Consider the following 19,746-nt stretch of genomic DNA (forward strand, 5'->3'; position numbering starts at 1 on the left):
ACTTCTTCTTTGAGATCAAATAAATACTTTATTTCTACACAATTCCTTATCTTCAGAACTTCAAGTTGTCGTATTCTTCGTAACAAATAAAACGGAACGCCGATATTTGACATTTTTTTACAGTTGGCTATATCTAATATTTTCAGCCTTATAAAGAAGTTGGGCATGTCAACAAGAACCATGCCACACAACCCCCTAAAGCTCCTTAAATCCTGAAGTTGCAGTTCCTCTAAATATGAGAAACAAGTTGGCTGTGGAAGCCTACTTTTCGCCTCAATATTGATTAGGAACTCCAATTCACCGCAATAGGAAACTCTCAATTTTTTCAAGACAGCGAGACTGTCTCTGCTGACCAATAAGATCCAAAATAGTTACACCCGGCAATAATGTCGCAATCCTGTTTGGCCATGTCATGTCGAGCTGTCGATATCTGCCATTGAGCTGCAAAGTTTTTTCAAAATAGTAACCTAAAAAATCAACTGACCACGGGGGGTCCACATAAATGGAAAAACTATCCAAGTGCGGGAAGACGAAGTTCTCAGGTATCCGGCTAATGTCATCTATACAAAAATTTAACACACTTAAGCGAGGATGACATTTGATCAGCTCGGCTACACTGCAAGAGATGGTCTCAGTCACATGTAGTTCTTCTAATTGCGGAAAATTGCAATCTTCATCGACTATCCTTGTGTAGTCGAAAAGAGATGAACAATTAAAACAATCTTCCAAATTCAGCAACTTCAGGTTCTTCAACTTCCTCAATGCATTCAGCGGCTCTTCAAATTCACAATTTGTAAAGCTGACAACTTGGAGCAATTTTAGCTCTCCGAGTGCGCTAATGCCCTGTATCGGCATATAGGTTATACCACGGCCCTCAAGAATTAATGTCTGGAGATTTGTGAGATCACTAACTGATGGCCCCAAGCTTCTTTTTCCAGAGTAAGAGTGATGATATTGATCTAAAACTCTGAGCCTTTTCATTCCCTTAAATACCTCTTCTGGTATTACTTGATCAACATTGTAGTGATGCGTCAAAAATATCTTCAGGTTTGGGCATTGCAAAGCATCAGGGTACTTTTGGATTTCATTTCTCATCAAAGAGATGCCAATACCATTATATTCATCCATAACTAGTTGTTTTGGCCATTCTTTCACCTCACCATCTTTCACAAAATATTTATCCACTGCAATTGTTTTAGCAACATCGCGAACAATATCGTGCATTTTGATGCACCCTTTTTCTTCACTTGCAACCAATAAAGAAGAGGCTTTAAGATTGTTAATTATTGAATGTGCTCGTCTTCTCGCTTCTTGAATTGTGTCGACTCCCTTAAATGTATTCAACCCCACCCCATATCTAACCAACCTCTCTATTTCAATGTCATAATCCTCTGGGAATAAACAACAAAGCAAGAAGCAAGCCTTGGCCTCATCATCTCCCAAATAATCATAGCTGAATTTGATGCACTTGAACACATTTTTATCCATGTCTTCAATATTTGTCGGCCTCGATTTCTCGAGATCTAGAGCAGCCGTTTTCCATTCTTCTATATCTTTGTCTCTCATAGCCTTTCCTACTGTCACAAGAGCGATAGGCAAACCTCCACACTCTTTAGCAAGTTTCTCTGCCACAATTCTCACCGTGGGAGACTCAATAATGTCACCAACTTGCAACTTAAATAAGTCCCAAGATTCTTGTTTAGTTAAGACATCAAGACTTACAATTCTTGTACCCTGGATACTCCTGCCCATAACAGTGCACACTTGTCTACGCCTTGTGGTGATGACAACTTTACAACCCTTATGATCTTCTTCTAAAGGAATTCCGATAGTTGCAAGATCAATGTTGGCCCAAACATCATCCAATATAACAAGGATCTTATTCTCGTTTTTTAGTCGATCACATAACCGATTCGCTCTAATCGTCTGACTTGTTTGGTCTAGTTTTAAACCCAAGAACTCTGCTATCTGGTTCTGAATACTTTCGACAACAACAGTTTGTGACACTACAGCCATTGCCACATTGTCGAAAAGCTTCTCTTCTTTGCATTTTCTAGCAATTTCTTTCACTAAAGTCGTCTTTCCCACTCCACCCATTCCATGTATCCCCACAAAATTAGTAGAATTGTCTCTCAATGCGGCCATGACCTCTTGCATAGCTAATTCCGTTGTTTGAAAAAGTACAAAATCTTTGGAGGTCGTGGAATCTATCCCCAGAGGAGGCGCAGGTAGAGAAACATTAATATCAAATGATGCTTCCTCTTCACATAGCCTTTTCATCATCTCACTTTTACTCACTGCTTCTCTGCTTAGCTTGTAACGTGTTTTCAGATCGGGAAACAAACCTCTAAAACATCTCTTGTTTACTTTCACATTATCTTCCAAAAACTTTCTAGCCTCCATCTTGACTCCCTCAACACGTGTTATCCAATGCTGGGCAATACTCCGGATTATTTCACGATTTCTGTTTGCTGCTCTAATGGCTTCGAGCACATCCTTCTCCCTTTTCTCCAGGGTTTCAAGTTGGTGCTCAATGTAAGATTAATTATTAAATTAATCAATTTGTGACCCACATAATAAGAACGTGTGATCAGTTGGAGGTTTAATATGTTACATATTCCTTATCTCTAGTTGGTTAATAGAGAAGTGGTTTCCTAAGTGACTCCTACTATGATGGGTAAGTTGAGATGAAGTTGGATAAGGAAACTGTCCCCTCTCTGCCTATAAAACGATACGTTCAGTTCTCCCATCGATATAACATTGAACGTGCAAACTAAAGAGGGCCAAGAGAGAGAAACAGTTTCCTACACCTTTGTTCAAGAGTTGGATCAACTGAAGATGTCGACATTGGATTCAAGTAAGTATTTTATAGTTGTTTGAGAATTATGAAAAACTATGATAGTTCTAGATCCTGGATTATGTAATGGTTCAATTATTTGACCACACTTGGTTTTAAATTATTGCTAACATTTGGTATCGGAGCAGGTTTTCATGAATTATCATGTGTTTTTCCAATAATTGAATTGTTGTTATTCTGGTGGATATTTGATATCGATTCATTGCTCGGGTTTATATCTGATGAATTTCGAACATAATAATCTGAATAGATTCAACATCGTTTTTATTGATCATTTTCCGCAACATGTTTTTTCTTTTGTATCTGATATGATTCGTATGTATTGGATTTAATGTAATAGATTTAAGTGATAAATAAATTATCTGAATGATGAAATTGACTTTATGCTACTGTTATTTTGGTGTGGAATATATGACAATTTAAAAAAAAAAACTTCTTAGATATAACGTTTGTGCAAGGTCATTAATTTTTGATTTGGAATCTATATTATGATACAGTCGGTAATCACCAAAGTGACCCAACTGGAATGACACTTAGATAACAAGTTGAATAATTGAGACTTAAACATATTTCTTGATGTTATGAGCTTGCCATTTACAATTATTTAATCATGAGAACATTAGGTTTGGCCCAAAGGTGCACCACTTTTGAATGATTAATTAATTGAAATAGGATAATTGATCAGTATTCATGGTTAAGAGTGAATAGATACCCAAAGGTAATATCAACTTAATTATGAATATTTCTCAATTAGTCTTATTAGGTGACAGGGAATCACCATGTTTGTCTTATAGTTTACCATTAGATAGCCCAAAGGTGGATCACGGTAATACTATATATTATTGTTTAAATATTTGTTTAAATGTGTTTCATTATGATGAATTGTTCCTTATTTATAACTCTTAGCATTAATATAGTGAGCATGAATTATTGTTTGCAGCATCTGTGCCTGTTTCGCTACATTCGCATGCTTCGTCTATTCCCATACTTAATGGAACTAATTTCTCAGAATGGAGAGAGCATGTTCAGTTTCACCTTGGTGTACTGGACCTCGATGTTGCACTCCATGAAGGTGAGAAACCGGTTGCTCCTAATGATACGAGTAGCCCGGAAGAAAAGGATTTATATAAGGCATGGGAAAAATCTAACAGACTGAGCCTTATGTTTATGCGGATGACAATAGCAAGCAACATCAAGACAACACTTCCAAAAACTGATGATGCTAAAGAATTCCTTGCCAATGTGGCAGAACGTTTCAAAACTGCTGACAAGTCCCTAGCGGGGACACTAATGGCTAAGCTTACCACCATGAAATTTGATGGTATGCGTGGGATACAAGAGCATGTCATTGAAATGACAAATTTGGCAGCTCAATTAAAGACTCTGGGGATGAGTGTGGATGAGTTCTTTCTTGTGCAATTTATTTTGAACTCCTTGCCTCCTCAGTATGGGCCATTTCAGATTAATTACAACACTATGAAGGATAAGTGGAATGTGAATGAATTGGGCAACATGCTGAATCAAGAAGAGACAAGGCTTAAGCAACTTGGACTACATTCAGTTCATCTCATAACTCAAGAAGCTGGAAAGAAGTGGAAGAAGCCTAAAGGCAGAAAGCATGGACCTCACAAGGGAAATGAGCGCAAGCTTAATGATCAAAAGAAGGAAAAGTGCAATGATAAGTGCCATTTCTGTAAAAAGTCGGGACACTATCAGAAAGATTGCCAAAAACGTAGGGAATGGTTTGAAAAGAAAGGTAATTGTTTAATTAAAGGTGTTGTTTCGGTATGTTTTGAATCAAACCTTACTGAAGTTCCTTCTAATACTTGGTGGCTTGATTCTGCGGCTACTACTCATGTTTCCAATACGATGCAGGGATTCCTTTCAACCCAGACCATAAATCAAAATGAGAACTTCGTGTTGATGGGAAATCGGGTTAGAGCTCCAATTGAAGCCATAGGGACTTATCGCTTATTCTTGGACACTGGTCATCATCTAGATTTATTTCATACATTTTATGTTCCTTCAATTTCCAGAAATTTAGTTTCTCTGCCCAAACTTGATCTTGATGGATATTTCATAAATTTTGGGAAACAATGTTTTCGTTTGTTTAAGAATTCTATTCTTGTGGGTTCTGGTATTCTTCATGATCGTTTATACAAGTTTAATCTTGACAATCAATTTGCTGAAACTCTCCTCACCTTGCATCCTAATGTTGGTATTAAACGTAGCCTAACTAATGAAAATTCCTCGATCTTGTGGCATAAAAGATTGGGACATATTTCCAGAGAAAGGCTAGAGAGATTGGTAAAAGATGGGATTTTACCGAACCTAGATTTTACTGATCTTGGCGTGTGTGTGGATTGTATTAAAGGTAAGCAAACCAAACACACCAAGAAAAGCGCCACAAGAAGTACAAAGCTTCTTGAAATTATCCATACAGACATTTGTGGACCTTTTGATACTCCATCTTTTGGTAAAGAAAAATATTTCATCACCTTTATAGACGATTTTTCACGTTATGGTTACATATACTTGTTGCATGAAAAATCTCAAGCAGTGGATGCCCTTGAGGTATACATTACCGAGGTTGAAAGGCAACTAGAAAGAAAAGTGAAAATCATTAGATCGGACAGGGGTGGCGAATATTATGGAAAGTATGGAGAATCAGGGCAATGCCCGGGCCCATTTGCTAAACTTCTTGAAAAGCATGGCATTTGTGCACAATACACTATGCCAGGAACACCACAACAGAATGGTGTAGCCGAAAGGCGCAATCGTACATTAATGGATATGGTTAGAAGTATGTTAAGTAATTCTACATTACCCTTATCTTTGTGGATGTATGCTCTTAAGACCGCTGTATACTTATTGAATCGAGTTCCAAGTAAGGCAGTTCCAAAGACCCCTTTTGAACTGTGGACTGGAAGGAAACCAAGCTTAAGACACCTGCATGTTTGGGGTTGTCAAGCGGAAGCTAGAGTTTATAATCCACATGAAAAGAAATTGGACTTAAGAACAATCAGTGGTTACTTTATCGGTTACCCTGAAAAATCCAAAGGGCATATGTTTTATTGTCCTAATCATAGTACGAGAATTGTAGAAACTGGAAATGCCAGATTCATTGAGAATGGTGAAATTAGTGGGAGTGAAATTCTACAAAAGGTAGATATTCAAGAAGTTAGGGTGAAAGTACCAATTCCCATAACTTTAAACAAAACTGTTGTTCTTACAGATGTCGAACCTCAAGACAATATTGAACAACAAATTAATGAACCACCACTCTTTGTTGTTCCTACGGATGTCGAATCTCAAGACAATATTGAACAACAAATTAATGAGCCACCACTATATAATGAGCCAGTCATCAATGAACAAGTAGTAGATGAACCACAAGAAGTAGCTTTAAGAAGATCCCAAAGAGAAAGGCGATCTGCTATTTCGGATGAATACGTGGTATATCTACAAGAATCTGATTTCGATATAGGATCGAATAAAGATCCAGTTTCATTTTCACAAGCCTTGGAAAGTGTAGATTCTACTAAATGGTTGGATGCCATGAAAGATGAATTGAAATCAATGGAACAAAATGAAGTTTGGGATCTTGTTCAATTACCTGAAGGATACAAGAAAGTTGGTTGCAAATGGGTCTTCAAGACCAAACGTGACGCTAAAGGTAATATTGAACGATTTAAAGCCAGACTTGTGGCCAAAGGTTTCACTCAGAAAGAAGGCATTGATTACAAAGAGACCTTCTCCCCTGTATCTAAGAAGGACTCACTTAGAATCCTTATGGCTTTGGTGGCTCATTATGATTTAGAGTTGCACCAAATGGATGTGAAAACTGCTTTTCTAAATGGGAGTTTAGAGGAAGAAGTTTATATGGATCAACCTGAGGGTTTCTCCATTGAAGGAAAAGAACACTTGGCTTGCAAACTTAAAAAGTCAATATACGGACTTAAACAAGCTTCCCGACAATGGTATCTTAAGTTTAATGATACCATTACATCCTTTGGATTTAAAGAAAATACAGTTGATCGCTGTATTTATTTGAAGGTTAGTGGGAGTAAGTTTATTTTTCTAATTTTGTATGTTGATGACATTTTACTTGCCAGTAGTGATCTTGGTTTATTGCACGGAACCAAGGAATTTCTTTCTAAGAACTTTGAAATGAAAGATATGGGTGAGGCAACTTATGTGATAGGAATAGAAATATTCCGAGATAGATCACTTGGAATGTTAGGGTTGTCTCAGAAGGCATATATTGAAAGAGTTCTAGAGAGATTTAAAATGGAGAAATGTTCTGCTGGTGTAGTCCCTATTCAGAAAGGTGACAAATTCAGCCTTATGCAATGCCCACAAAATGAATTGGAAAGGAAACAAATGGAAGGGATTCCTTATGCTTCTGCAGTAGGAAGTTTAATGTATGCACAAACTTGCACAAGACCAGACATTAGTTTTGCTGTTGGAATGTTAGGAAGATATCAAAGCAATCCAGGAATGGATCATTGGAAAGCTGCAAAGAAAGTGATGAGGTATTTACAAGGAACTAAGGATTACATGCTCACATTTAGAAGATCTGATAAGCTAGAGGTTACTGGTTATTCAGATTCTGATTTTGCTGGGTGTAGTGATAGTAAAAAGTCCACTTTTGGTTATTTGTTCATGTTGGCTGGAGGGGCAATATCATGGAAAAGTGCAAAGCAAACTATCACAGCTTCATCCACTATGGAAGCTGAATTTGTGGCATGCTTTGAGGCCACGGTTCATGGATTATGGTTGCGGAATTTTATCTCAGGGCTTAGGATTGTTGACTCTATTTCCAAGCCTTTGAGAATTCACTGTGATAACTCTGCAGCTGTATTTTTCTCCAAAAATGACAAGTATTCTAAGGGAGCGAAACACATGGAATTGAAATATCTTATTGTTAAAGAAGATATACAGAAGCAACGAGTGTCAATAGAGCACATAAGCACACTGCTTATGATTGCCGACCCATTGACAAAAGGATTAGCTCCAAAGACATTTAAGGAACATGTCATTCGAATGGGTCTTGAACATAGCCCTTGATTATTGTTATGTAATGACTTACTTTATGTTATTTATGGTATTTGACACTTGGAGATCTCATTAAAGTTGCTTCTGCTAAATCCTGTTTTTTTTATTTTAGTACGTACATATATGATGATGATCGACTGTAACAGGAAAAGTTCTCTTAAAGAAGACATTATTGTTGGACTTTTAAATTAACTTCTTGCTTATAGACTATGTTAAACGATTTGCTAGTGTCGTGGTACATGGAAGGAACTATAATCACATAATTGATGTAGAACCGCCATGACTCGCATTAGTGAGTTGTTTAATTATAGTATCATGGTCACCAAGTTAAAGTGAGATTGAATATGTACTATGGCGCGCCTAATGTTACTTATTAAACCTTAACGTAAATTGATCATATGGGTCAAGTGGGAGAATGTAAGATTAATTATTAAATTAATCAATTTGTGACCCACATAATAAGAACGTGTGATCAGTTGGAGGTTTAATATGTTACATATTCCTTATCTCTAGTTGGTTAATAGAGAAGTGGTTTCCTAAGTGACTCCTACTATGATGGGTAAGTTGAGATGAAGTTGGATAAGGAAACTGTCCCCTCTCTGCCTATAAAACGATACGTTCAGTTCTCCCATCGATATAACATTGAACGTGCAAACTAAAGAGGGCCAAGAGAGAGAAACAGTTTCCTACACCTTTGTTCAAGAGTTGGATCAACTGAAGATGTCGACATTGGATTCAAGTAAGTATTTTATAGTTGTTTGAGAATTATGAAAAACTATGATAGTTCTAGATCCTGGATTATGTAATGGTTCAATTATTTGACCACACTTGGTTTTAAATTATTGCTAACACTCAAGAGCCACAATGTTTTCATCATAGGTTCTCAGATCCTCAAACTGAAGCTTAATCGATTCAATCATACATTCCCCGATTTTTCCAAGGATGGTGGTCACAATTTCCATTGCCCTGATTGAGAAAGAAGAATGATAGATGGAGAAAACTTATAAAGATTGCTGAGTATAATGGAAACCATTAAAGTTTGCTATACAGCCCTTCTGTTGTTGTTGTTGTTGTGGTTATGTGAATCATAGTGATATAGAGTTCATTTTTCATGGTGTTCATTCTCCCTACAAATTCTTCTTCTTAATTTGTTGTTTGTTTAGTGTGTCAGTGAGTGTTTCTGTTCCTTCAAATTCAATACATTTATGTAAAGTCAAGTAAAGGAGCACCTAGACTCTAACGGGTCAAAAACGGCAGTTCCGTTTACGCTCAAATTAGTATTTTTAAATTTATTAGGCTTTTCTTGTGTTTTAGTATTTATATGGCCGTAGCCGTTTCCGGCAGAAGAAGATGAATGATAAATTAATGTTATTTTTAAGGATTGTCTCAATTTTCTTGGTAGATTCCGAGGTTTCTAGGCTTAGTCGTGAATTAGTTCATCGATCCCTACTTCCGCATCGCGTCAATTGGTATCAAAGAAGGATTTCGCTTCTCAAGATGGATCACAATGAAGAAGGAAGAAATTCTATAGTCGTTGGATGAGGGTTGAACGATTTTCAAGAGGCATTGGAGGAGATTAAAGGTATGCTTAAATACTTAATCAACTCAAAGTCAACCAGAATCACTTGAATTGATGTTTGATTTGGAAAAGAATTTTATTATATGGAAATCATGGAAGAGAAGAAGGTCAAACTTGTATCAAATAAATTTATTGAATATGCAACATATTGGTGGGATAAAATACAATTTAACCGAAAATGACAGTACAAGGATAAAATTCGGTCTTCGCCTAGGATCACAAAGATGCTTACGATTGAATTTTTTTTCTTATCTTTGGTAAGAAATTTTATTTGAATTGGATCGACGAATGGATTACTATATTCAAAGTTCTTATTTTGAATATCGTAATCCGTTATCAATATATAGTACAAAGGTTGATGAAGGTGGAAAATTGTTTTAAGCAAATTTAGACAATTCTCAAGTAGCTGAAGGAATTGAGACTAATCAAATCTCACAATAGCCTGAGGAAGATACATGTTATAGTAATTTTATCACAGGCTAAGGTGTGAAGAGTAAGAGTAAAGAAGAATTCACAAGTCAATTTCTAGGTCAAGAAGAAATTAGGGAAGAATTTAACAACCATAATGAAAAATCATTGCGATTGAAGGTGTAAATTCGATTGAAGATCATATTGTTCACCAATCTCAAAATTCTATAATTTTGTCAACAACATGTACGATACAATATATTGATATTTTATTGGGATTGAGGACTATAATCTCAACACTAGTTCATCAATATTAAAAATTATCAATGAGTTGATATCGAGAAAGAAAATTTTTGACACTTTAAAATCCATGGAGAGATATCTTGGGAGCATGTCAAAACGTCAAATTGGCATCTATCTGACTCTAAATCTCTTTTTTTTGGAGTGGAAGACTACAATTTCAACCTATGCATTCGAGGACTTCGAAGGTTTGACTTTGCATGAGTTTCTCTTTCGAGACAATCATTCTCATCCAAATTGTAACTCGAGGTCGAGTTTTTTTTTTTCAAGTGGAGAAGACAGATATAGTACAAGGTTCAATAGTTTCCTGTAATACTTAGGAGAGAGAGTTTAATTATTTCATTTTCTTATTAGAAGTCTATTTCTAATAGAATTATTAGGAGTTTTGCTAGTTAATAGGAATTCTAGTCAAATTAGTATTTTAATTTATTAGGGTTTCCTTATTTTTAATATTTATAGGGTTATAGTTGTTTTCGCAAAAGAAGATGAATTAATTTTTTTTTTGAGGATTCTCTCAATTTTCTTAGTGGATTTCAATTTATGTTTGGTTTAGACGTGAACTAGTCAATCGATCCTTACTTCCACACCACATCAGTAGAGTTAAGGGAGAAAGAGTTATGGGAGGGAGATTTATGCGGATTATATCTACTCACTTCTACATGGATAGAAGGTAGAGTTAATGAGAGTTAAAGACATGTGAGTTTCAAAAATACTATTATCAAAGTTAAAATTAGTGAAAATTTTCTATTCACTCAAATTTTCTCTCGCCTCACAAATCTGACATCCAAATTGGATGGTCACAAAATATTGAGTTAGAGAGTTAACTGAGGACAACTTACCCAACTTCCCCTCATTCACCCCACTTAACTCTCTCTTCTACGATCCAAACAAGATGAAATTAATCTCCCCTCCTTAACTCCCTTCACTTAATCTTCTAAAACATCAATCCAAACAAGTCACGTAAATTTTTCTTCACTATTGCATTGACGGCAGATACAAACCTTCTAATACTATTTTCTCCTTGTTGTTAATCTACTTTGATTTGTATCTGTTTTCATTTTTTCTAGCTTGTTTGGTGATTGGGTGGGTTGCTTGGTTCAAGGATTTTTGGGGTTTAAGGCTAATCTGTTTACCATGTAGATGGTTCTTCCTAATGACCCAAAACCAAGACTCCCTTTCAGTACTTTCCTAAACTCTAGGGTACAACACAGACTTGTTCTTAACTCGTAACCTTCTCTATAATATTTTTGACAGGTACAACCTATAGGATTTGGGTGATGCCCACCTCATATCGTCGGCCACCTACGAAAGGACTGTGGTTCACCTAATGGGTATTAATGGAGAGAATCAAGACTTTCAAGAAGACCCAAATGAGTGTCCCCCAGAAAATGGAAGTAAGGAGAACTAGAGAAGAGTGTCATAAGACTCATATTAGTTTGTTGTTTATTTTATTGAGTGTTTGTATTTGTTTATGCTTTGGCTGATTGTTAATATTGGTTGTTAATACTTAGTGTCCTTATTGATAAATTGACATTATATAGGCTATGTTTAGATTCAGTTTCACCAAACAACTAAAGAGCTAGCGTATACTATAGCATAAATCAGCCATACTCTCCACCAAACATAGTCTAAAAAAACAATGCACCTCTATGCAATAAGCTTCACAGCAACGGTTCACACTTGTTTGGCACAATGGTGGCCCGCAGCGGAACCGCTGGGGCACCATTTTGCCAAATAGGTAATCCATATACAAGAAATATTAGGGCAGAAGAAACTACTTGTAGTAAAAAAATGACAAGGATTGGATAACAAGAGCATACCTTTTTTGTGATCTTGAAGAAATTTACATTAAGGAATGACAAATACTCGAGGTTGCAGCTGCAGAACATGAGAGATAAAAGTTTAAACACAATAGGATGGGCTGCTTAATTGTTCTTTATTTGACGTAGTGCGAAAATAAAGATCGATTGGTTAGTTCACGTCTAAGGCAATATAATTTGGAATATACCAAGTTTCTTAAAAGAAATCTCAAATGTTATGTTAATTCATCATTTATCTTTCTTTTGCCGAAGATGACTATAGCTCCACAAATACTAATTCTGTCCATGATTATAAACACACATGTAGGACCCACTTAACACTTAACAATCACATGTCATATTTTTGAGGTCTCAAGCATTATTCAAAATAGAAAGGGCAACACATTAAAGAATGTAAAGAATATATATAGACTTATAAAATCACATAATAAATTATAAGAAAAACAAAGGCAGATGAAACTAGTCACAATAAAAATTGACTACATATGATAGAGGAATAAAGATTCATAGCACACCTTATTGTGATTTGTAGCTAGTTTGCCAACAGAATTTCCAACAATGGAGATTGCCTCAGCACAATGTGGGATGAGAGGAAAATAACAATAGGGACGCAAAGCTCTTCTTTGTTATTTAAATATGTTGAAGATTAATTCTTTGCTTACATGGGTTAAAGCATCATATTCTTTATAGTTTCTTGTGGGATAAGAGGAAAATATAACAATAGGGATGCATAGCTCTTCTTTGTTATTTAAATATGTTGAAGATTAATTCTTTGCTTACATGGCCGGGTAAAGGCATCATATTCTTATAGTTTCTTGTGGGAAAGGACATGGATCACTTGAAATCAAAGAAATGAATGAATAAAGATGTCTTCCTTAAAAAGGTTAAGATTCATAGGTAAACAATTGCCACCCACAAGAAACTTGTGATATGTAAGTTGCACCACTATAACTCTACCTGTGGGCCAGCTCTATTACTGGGTCACATGTTGTACAACTCTACCAAGATTAAGTCTTAAACATATTCGCTAAACGTCCCCGGGCACCCTACACCACCGACTTGGGTTGAATATTTTGTTCAGTTAATCTTGTTTATTTAGCCTAGGATGTTCGGTTTTCAATTTCAATATGCTGATTACTAGAAAAGAAAAGTAAGGCACATTTGGTTCTGCCTGGGTGAGGTCAAGTATTGCCTTTGTCCAGCCCATTCTTTATTTTATTTCTAATTCCGAGTGTTTTTTGAAATAGCATTCCTGTATACTTTTATTAGGCATACAACACCCGATTATATTTTTTTAACAAAATAGCACATTGCCGCCATTGAAAACAACATCATCTAGCACATTCTAAAATTTTGCATAAAATTAAAAGGAATTAGTGATCACAAAATCAAATTATGCTGGTTTTCAATGTCGTGTTCTAAAAAAATCCACACCAAAAAGAGCATGAGACAATTACTAGCGGGCTCACCCAAAAAGATTAGCTACTTTTGGGGTTAGCTTCAGATACCAAATGTAAGGACAAATTTCTACAATCGGTGAAGAGTCAACTTTGATTACATAGAGGCTCTTTTGCACCTTTAAATCTTGCAAACGTCACAACAAAAGCAACAGTGAAAGCTCTTAGACTGGATTGAGGGGTGCCGATTGTAGAGGCTCCGATGATCAAGTCAGTGGTGATCTGAGGTGGAAGACCGACGATGGCTGGAGTGTTTGTGGCTGAATATTTGGTGCTAGGTCGGAGAGTTTCAATGTCTTGTTCTCAATGTTCCGGTCCCTCTCTCCAAGGTAGGAGAAGTGTATTTATATGAAAGTGAGGACAGGCCTCAGGAGTTGTGTCACCAACTTGTGTCCTTTTTGGTAAAACTCAGGATATATGCGCATAAAAGTCAAGTATATCGGACGTGTCAGGGTTGGAAGACGAAAAGCATGATAAGAATGTCAAGACATATGAAATGATAGGAGTTGGACACGTGTTGGTCACTGATAAGATTATTCAGAGTTTTCGTTTTTGCAGAGATTGTTCGATCTGCTTGGGAAGACATTATTCCTTTGGGCTTATTTCTTGGGCCACATTTGAGAGCTTTGTTAGTTTATTTGGGTTATTCTCTTAGGCCCATTTTTTAGAGAGTTGATCAATACATATCGTATTGATCATTTCCTTCTATATTTCAATTTTCTTTACTCTGTTCTCTGTCTGACATTGACAATGCATTTGTCACATCACCAGAGCCGTTGGTGAAGTATGTATATCTTGAAAGGCTGATACCCATTGTATGTACTACGATTTTTTGAATGATAATATATTTTTCAAATCTTGGCTATCACTCTCTCTCTCTCCTCTCATCTTCTTCTTCATCTACCATCTTCCATTTCTATTCCGCTGCAAACTCATGAATTAGAATGATGATTCCTGCAATATTAAACACTTAGATCAGATTATTTTATGGTATCGGAGGCAGGTTCAATTGTATGAACCGTTACGGTATTTACTACTCTCGTAAAAGAAGAAGGAATTTGACAAAAATGGCACAAGCTACAGAAGGTGGAGCTGATAATACAACAAGATCTCTGGAAGACTTAGTGCAGTTATTGAGAGGGACACAATCTCTCAATCAAAATGTTGGTGCCCCTTCGGGTGGTACAAACAACAATACAGAAATTACAGATCTTCTACAGAAGGTTTGTGCTGCTATAGCAAACAAAGATACAACTTCACAGGCCACAGTATCAACTGGTGCTGCTGTAATGCCAACTCCTGCACAGAATCCATATTTGAACCCATACTCATTCTTGCCAAATGATTTTACTCTTACAAAGGTAACTCAGATAGAGTTGAATGGTTCGAACTATTATGCGTGGAGCAGAAGCATGATGAATGCTTTCAGAGCTAGAAACAAGATAGCTTTCTTGAATGGGACTATCACTGCACCAAAGACTTCAGATCCTTTGTATGAACAATGGTGGCAGGTAAACAGTATATTAACTTCATGGATCACTAATACTTTGACAACTAAGATCAACAATAGTATCTCGGGCTGGAAAACAGTAAAGGAGTTATGGGATGATCTTAAAAAGAGGTATTCGGCAGGAAATGACACAAGGTTGTTCCAGATCTACAAGAAGATGGTTAATGTGAAACAAGGAACACTCAGTGTTACAGATTACTATGCAAAGCTCAAGGGGTATTGGGATGAAATTGAAGAATGTGAAGAGAATGTGGAATGTGATGAACATGACTGTTTGTGTAAGAAAGCAAAGTCACTGATTGTCAAAAGAGAAAAGGAAAAGCTTATGCAGTTTTTATTGGGGCTGAATGAAATGTATGACCACATCACAAGTCAGATTTTCTTGATTAAACCAAGGCCAGATGTGGAAACAGCTTTCAGCATTGTATTGGAAGAAGAAGATAAGCAAGCACTCTCACAGGCTAGCAAAGTAAAAACAGAAGGTGCAATGGCAATGGCTATAAACAGGTCTACTCCTAATCCATCAGCATCAAACAACAATAAGGCTCAAGGCAAAGGCAGATGGTGCTCAATTTGTAAGAAAGACAACCATAATACAGATAAGTGTTACAAGAAGCAAGGTATGTGGTGCACTCACTGTAACATGAACACTCATAACACTGAGAAGTGTTTCAAGTTGCATGGGTACCCCAATACAAACAACAAGAGGCCAAGGAACATGGACACAGAAAGCAAATACATGGCAAATCAATTCAGCTGTGAATCTCATTCAACTAACTCCAACTCAATAGCACAGAATCTGAATCTCAGTGTTGAGCAATGTCAACAACTCATGCAAATGTTAAAGAACAATGCAAATGGAGGAGTTGAACGGGGAGGAGACCAGCATAGGATTGCTTCTGTGTCCACTATGGGAGGTACTCTTGAACCTAAATTACTACAAAATATTGCAAAATGGATTCTTGATAGTGGTGCTACAGATCATGTTATATGCAATGAGAAATTGTTTGATGCATGCCATACTTTAAAAAATTGCTATGTTACTTTACCTAATGGTGATAAGCATAAAATAACACATTCTGGCAGAGTAAAGTTGAGTGATGATATTACACTAGTTGATGTGTTGTGTGTACCTACTTTTAGATTTAACATAATTTCTATAAGTAAATTAACTAAGAATGACAAATATGCAGTCAGATTTACTAGTAAAACCTGTGAATTGCAGGACATGTCCACTTGGAACCAGACTGGCATAGGACTAATGGATAAGGGACTATATTTACTTAAAGAAATTGAAGGAGGGAATTTTGTCTGCTCAGTTAGTATGAATTCTAATGTTGAAAGGGATTTATGGCATTTAAGATTAGGGCACCCTTCAAATTCTGTAACAGATCTTTTGCCTAATTTTATTAGTAGAAAGACTATGCAATGTACTGATTGTATGCTATCTAAAATTAAAAGAAGCCCTTTTCCGACTAGTACTACTTGCACTATTGATTGTTTTGATTTATTGCATATGGATATTTGGGGGCCTAACCCTATTTCTACTGTGGAAGGATACAAATACTTCTTGACTATAGTAGATGATTATTCTAGATTTACATGGACTTTTATGATGCAATCCAAAAATCAAACTAGGAATAATATCAAGTTTTTTGTTAATTATGTTAGAACACAATTTGGCAAGAGAGTTAAGACAATTAGGACTGATAATGGAAAAGAATTTTTAATGGAAGAATACTACTTGACAGAGGGGATACAACATCAAAAGACATGTCCTTATACACCCCAACAAAATGGGGTTGTAGAGAGAAAACATCAACATATCTTGAATGTGGCTAGAACCTTAAAATTACAGAGTGGATTAGATGAAAAATTCTGGAGTATTTTAGTACAAACAGCTGTTTATATAATAAATAGACTGCCTACCAGAGTGCTTGATAAGAAGAGTCCTTATACAATTGTGTATAAAGAGGATGTGAATTATGGTATACTTAAGGCATTTGGCTGCCACTGTGTAGCCAAAGAGAATAGAAGTCTAGGTTCAAAGTTTGAACCAAAGGGGATATCATGTATTTTCATAGGGTACCCAGTTGGGGTTAAAGGGTATAGACTATTAAACATTGAGACAGAAGAAATTTTTGTTTCTAGGGATGTAAAGTTTAATGAAATGAGTTTTCCTCTTAGGACATCGGAGATCACAAAAGAAAATGAAGAAAGAACAGAGACTAGACAAGAAAATAATGAACCAACAGTTACACATAGAGATATAACTACAAGAACTAAGAAAAGACCAACTTACCTGAATGATTATCAGTGTAATGCTGTCATTCCTAGCTCTACTTTTGTTCACTTTCTTGCTGCATTGTCAAAGGAAAAGGAACCACAAACTTATAAACAGGCAGTAGTGAGAGATGAATGGTGTAAAGCCATGGATTTAGAAATGAAAGCTTTAATAGAAAATGATACTTGGCAGTTGACTACATTACCAAGCAATAGAAGAGCTATAGGATGCAAGTGGGTGTATAAAATAAAGTATAATGCAGATGGATCTATTGAAAGATACAAAGCTAGGTTAGTGGCTCAAGGTTATAGTCAAAGTGAAGGTTTTGACTATAACGAGACCTTTGCACCAGTAGTTAAAATAACTACTGTAAGACTCTTCTTAGCTATAGCAGTAGCAAAAGGTTGGTACATGCATCATCTAGATGTTCATAATGCTTTCCTAAATGGAGATCTAGATGAAGACATATATATGAAACTACCACCAGGTTATTCACAGCTAGGGAACAATACTGTTTGTAAATTGAAGAAATCTATATATGGGTTGAAACAAGCTAGTAGACAATGGAATGAAAAATGCAAGAAAGCTTTACTAGATTTTGGTTTCATTCAAAGCAAATCAGATTATTCATTATTTACTTATCATCATAATGGAGATATAGTATTACTTTTGCTATATGTTGATGATATGGCAATTGGTGGAAACAACTTAGATTTAATTACTAAGGTAAAAATTCATATAGGATCTTGTTTTAAAATCAAAGACCTAGGAGAGTTGAAATATTTTTTAGGTTTAGAAATAGATAGAAGAAAGGATGGTCTTAAGTTGAATCAGAAGAAATATGCTCTAGATCTCTTAAGTGAAACAGGTTTTGAAAATACTAAAGTAAACAATTCCCCTATTGATACAAATAGTAAGCTGTCTAAAGCTATAGGAAAGCCCTTGGATGATCCAGCTAGATACAGGAAATTAGTTGGTAAATTTATGTATCTCACACTAACAAGACCTGACATTACTTACACTGTGAATACCCTTAGTCAGTTTATGCAGGCACCAACAGATGTTCACATGGATGCAGCTCATCGCTTGTTGAGGTATATTAAAGGGACTATAGATTATGGTTTATTTTATCCTATGACTTCCAACATGCAGGTTCAAGGTTTTTGTGACTCAGATTGGGGGTCATGTGTAGACACTCGAAGATCTGTAACAGGATTCTGTGTCAAACTTGGTGAATCTTTAATTGCATGGAGATCAAAGAAGCAACAAACTGTTTCTAGGTCATCTGCAGAGGCTGAGTATAGGGCTATGGCAGGTCTAACAGCTGAACTGGCTTGGATCAAGAACTTATTCACAGAACTACGGATAAAAATCAAAGAACCAATGCATCTCTACTGTGACAATCAGGCAGCAATATACATTGCAACAAATCCAGTTTTTCATGAAAGAACGAAGCACATCGAATTGGATTTACATTTTACTAGAGAAAAAGTGCAGGCAGGTTTAATAAAGCTTGCTCACCTAAAGACGGATGATCAGCCGGGAGACTTGTTCACCAAACCATTATCAGTTGACAGAATCAAATCCCTTATTTCCAAGCTCAACATGGATACTCCCCATGTCGATCTTGAGGGGGGATGATAAGATTATTCAGAGTTTTCGTTTTTGCAGAGATTGTTCGATCTGCTTGGGAAGACATTATTCCTTTGGGCTTATTTCTTGGGCCACATTTGAGAGCTTTGTTAGTTTATTTGGGTTATTCTCTTAGGCCCATTTTTTAGAGAGTTGATCAATACATATCGTATTGATCATTTCCTTCTATATTTCAATTTTCTTTACTCTGTTCTCTGTCTGACATTGACAATGCATTTGTCACATCACCAGAGCCGTTGGTGAAGTGTGTATATCTTGAAAGGCTGATACCCATTGTATGTACTACGATTTTTTGAATGATAATATATTTTTCAAATCTTGGCTATCACTCTCTCTCTCTCCTCTCATCTTCTTCTTCATCTACCATCTTCCATTTCTATTCCGCTGCAAACTCATGAATTAGAATGATGATTCCTGCAATATTAAACACTTAGATCAGATTATTTTAGTCACAGAATGGAGTGCAGTAGTGGGCAACCATAAATGAATTGATATTATGTGATAAGAGATCATACTCGGAGATACGTATCTGTCAGGTACAAGGATGTTGGTATGAACTAGATTGGATCATGCTCCCTAAGAGGGAATGATCGTGGGCTAGATTGATGCCTAGGCGTCCCGGCGCCTTAGTTGTGGTCGCGCTATAGCTAGCTGAGAGGAAGTTCATGTTTTGTAATGACGTCGTAAATACAGTAAAACAAGTATAAGAGGGGACGTTAGCCGCTATTGTCAGATATGGTGTCAGGGTCATTGTTTGATATCACGTGACCGTGTTGTCAACGGACAGAGCCTCGAACGTTTCGTTATGAGCCTTAGCATG

At 36.3% G+C, this 19,746-nt stretch overlaps 1 protein-coding gene and 1 long non-coding RNA gene across 2 annotated transcripts; both read right to left on the reverse strand.

Moving 5' to 3' along the window:
* Positions 1-297: 297 nt before the first annotated feature.
* Positions 298-2,403, reverse strand: LOC119980340 (disease resistance protein UNI-like). The gene has a single exon (XM_038823008.1). It carries the CDS (start codon positions 2,401-2,403, stop codon positions 298-300), a length of 2,106 nt encoding a protein of 701 aa, XP_038678936.1.
* Positions 2,404-14,303: 11,900 nt separating this feature from the next.
* LOC120004996 lies at positions 14,304-18,894 on the reverse strand. The gene is made up of 3 exons (XR_005469696.1): positions 18,795-18,894; positions 17,292-17,349; positions 14,304-14,433 (listed from the first exon to the last, which is right to left on the reverse strand). It is a non-coding gene; the product is annotated as an uncharacterized LOC120004996 (long non-coding RNA).
* Positions 18,895-19,746: the final 852 nt, after the last annotated feature.

The sequence above is a fragment of the Tripterygium wilfordii genome, chromosome 2 (genome assembly GCF_013401445.1).
Source record: "Tripterygium wilfordii isolate XIE 37 chromosome 2, ASM1340144v1, whole genome shotgun sequence".
NCBI lineage: Eukaryota > Viridiplantae > Streptophyta > Magnoliopsida > Celastrales > Celastraceae > Tripterygium > Tripterygium wilfordii.

Bases quoted from the DNA above. Each gene is read 5' to 3' on its own strand.
- LOC119980340 (XM_038823008.1), bottom strand. From the start codon at position 2,403: ATGGAGGCTAGAAAGTTTTTGGAAGATAATGTGAAAGTAAACAAGAGA.